Source organism: Nestor notabilis, unplaced genomic scaffold, assembly GCF_000696875.1.
Source record: "Nestor notabilis isolate BGI_N333 unplaced genomic scaffold, ASM69687v1 scaffold17547, whole genome shotgun sequence".
Taxonomy (NCBI): domain Eukaryota; kingdom Metazoa; phylum Chordata; class Aves; order Psittaciformes; family Psittacidae; genus Nestor; species Nestor notabilis.
The window spans coordinates 8948-11510 of record NW_009937090.1 but is presented as its reverse complement, the minus strand read 5'-3'; the positions used below and the strand labels follow the sequence as shown (position 1 = coordinate 11510).

The 2563-nt window shown below is 58.3% G+C and overlaps 1 protein-coding gene across 1 annotated transcript in view; it reads left to right on the top strand.

Moving 5' to 3' along the window:
- Positions 1-174: 174 nt before the first annotated feature.
- GTF3C2 (general transcription factor IIIC, polypeptide 2, beta 110kDa) overlaps positions 175-2563 on the top strand; it is a gene marked incomplete at both ends in the record, with an annotated part of 9370 nt that continues 6981 nt past the window's right edge. The window contains 5 exons of the mRNA XM_010018657.1: positions 175-267; positions 339-364; positions 1275-1581; positions 2062-2156; positions 2396-2473. Of these exons, the coding sequence (XP_010016959.1) occupies positions 175-267; positions 339-364; positions 1275-1581; positions 2062-2156; positions 2396-2473 (599 nt within the window). The remainder of the gene's footprint in view (positions 268-338; positions 365-1274; positions 1582-2061; positions 2157-2395; positions 2474-2563) is intronic.

The window sequence follows — 2563 nt, the reverse complement described above, 5'->3', positions numbered from 1 at the left end:
GCTGTGGCCCACTCTGAGGAGGGAGTAGAAGCTGCCAAGTCCTCAAAAAGACCTATCCGAAATCAAAAACCCAAAGGCAGTCCCCGTGACCCCAATGGTCCAGTCACTGCAGAGACTGAGGGTCATGGTGAGCCCTCGAGGACTTCTGAGAACGGGGCTGTGCTGCCCCCAAAGGCACCTGGGAAGCGTGGACAGAAGTCCAAGACAGAGATGCTGCTGCTGAAACTGTCTCAGGACCTGGAGTGCCCGACCCCAGAGCCCATCTGTGTGCAGAAGATGCTGGGAAGCAGCGAAACCGCGGAAGGCCTGGGCACCCCCCCCGGCGGGCGCCCCAAGAGGGCCCCAAGAGGCGAGCAGCTAAAGTGTAAGCAGGGGTCTGGGAGGGGGTCCTGCAGGGAAATGGGGAAGGACGAGCAGACACTGCTCTTAGAGGGGTTCATGGAGACCTCTACCTCGCCTGGGGGATCCCGCTGTCTTCTGAAAGACTGTCTCACGTTGGTGGGATAGACTGATTCTCCATGGAATGACCTTTTCCTACTTTAGGAGAAGGTGTTTGGATCCAGGAGCGCAAGGGTGGGGAAAACAGCAGGGGCTTAGATGGGCTTGCATACAGTGGGCTGTCTGCAAAGAGGAAGAGATTTCCTTGGTTCCTGATGAAGCCAGGAGGAGGCTTGTCAGGGAGGGAGCAGAACAAGGTGTGCAAGCCCCCACTGCTTAAAGGGCAGTCCTGGAGGAGCCTGTCTGCTACCCCGGGGAGCCTTTGTGCTTTGGTTGCTCTGAAGGCAGCTCAGGCAGTGCTTGTGCTCTCCAAGTGCCTGCACAAGACCTGCAGCTGCAAGGGCAGAGCTGGTGGGGTTGCAGCGCCCCAAGTCCCCTCGTTCGGCTGTGCAGAGGAAGGGTGTGGTGCCTGCAGCAGCATGCCCAGTGCAGGAATTCCCTTTGCTGAGCACACTCACAGGAAGATCTCTGGCTTTCTGGCTGGCAAAGGGCCATGCACTGCTCTGCCTGCTGGATGCATTCCCTGCCTGCTGCTGAAGCCCTGAGGAGGCTAGTGTTCCCTATGAAGGGGCAGGGGATGCTGTCTGCCCAAGTGGCCCAGAGGCTGGCAGTGCATCCACATTCACTCCACTGCAGCCTGGCTGGGCAGGGCTAGAGAAAGTTCCTTACTCAGACCATGAGCTGGAGCAGCTTATCTTCCTGGTCCTGGAGGGAGGGCTGGCTGGGCCCTGTGTGGTGCCTCCACTCACCTCTGGGCAATGCCTTTGGTGTCCCAGGGCTTTGCTGTACCTGCAGGAGCTGGCAGAGGAGCTGACATCAGTGTACCAGCCTCCGGGTCCCACCGAGGGTGCCCAGGAGCCACAGCCAGAGCTTGAGAATATCCAGAAGAAGCGTCGGAGCCGGAGGAGGAAGGAGGATGAAACAGATAGTGATGACCCTGCACGAGATGCTGACTTTGTGCCCTCAAAGGAGATCTTGCTGCAGGCTGAGGAGGAGGAAGGGAGTGAAGAACCACTTAGTGAAGTGTCAGAGCCAGAGCTGGAGGTGTTCCGAGGACACAGTGGGAAGACATCATCTGCAGGGGTAAGGGCAGGGTCTCTGCCTTTTCCACTTCTACTTTTAGCCTGGCAAAGTGTCTCAGCTGTCTTCTGGTGTCCTCAGCCCCAGCTGTTTGGGCAGGACAGCCCTGGAGCAGGACTTGGGGATGGTACTTTGCCTCTCAGCCATGAATTTGGGCTTAAGTGTGGGCAAAGGCAGCTCTAAGTGGGGGTGGATGGGGACAGGAAAACAGGTACTCCTGGGAGAGGGTGTGGGCATCTTGAGGTCTTCTTGAAGCTGGTGGGAGGTAAAGACGAGGTCTTGGAGATTGTCTCTAGTTCACTGAAGTCCCCAGAGTGGGACTTTGTATCTTTAGCCTATCATGACATGGTCTTGGTGACTGCTGAGGCTGGGGGGACCTCTGTGCTTGTGGGCTGCAGGACCCGCAGGTCCCCTACGGGAACATTTGGGCAAGAAGAGGCAGCCCTGGCTGGGTCCCCACTCTGAATCTGCTCTTGTGCCCAGAGATCCAAGCCCCAGTGCCGAGGCCTTGCTCCCAACGGCTTCCACAACTCCATCATGGCCCCAGTGGAGAAGTGCTCCAGCCTCACCTGCAGTGTGTGAGTGGGGGGCTCGGGATGGGCTGTGGGGAGCGGCGGCTGTTGGTGCCCTGGGTACTGTTGCTACTAGAGGCATGAGGGCAAAGGAGCATCAGGACTGACATCAAGAATGTCAGCCAGGTCAAGAAGGGGATGTGGGGAAGGGCAGGGGCTGAGGTCCCTTGATGTGGGGCTGCCTGTGCTGCAGGCAGGGGCTGGGCTGGGCTGGGCTGTTACTGATGTCTGGCACATCCCTGCAGGCGTGATCAGAAGTACTCACAGTGGGAGTTTCCTGACTGGATACCTTTGGCACACAAGTGGACATGTCTCTCTGAAAGGTACCATTGGAGCAGTGTAAGAAGGGAAAGGGGCTGGGAGGGACACACAGCACAGGTGCTGTGGGCACCCAGGCTGTGTGATGGGGTAAG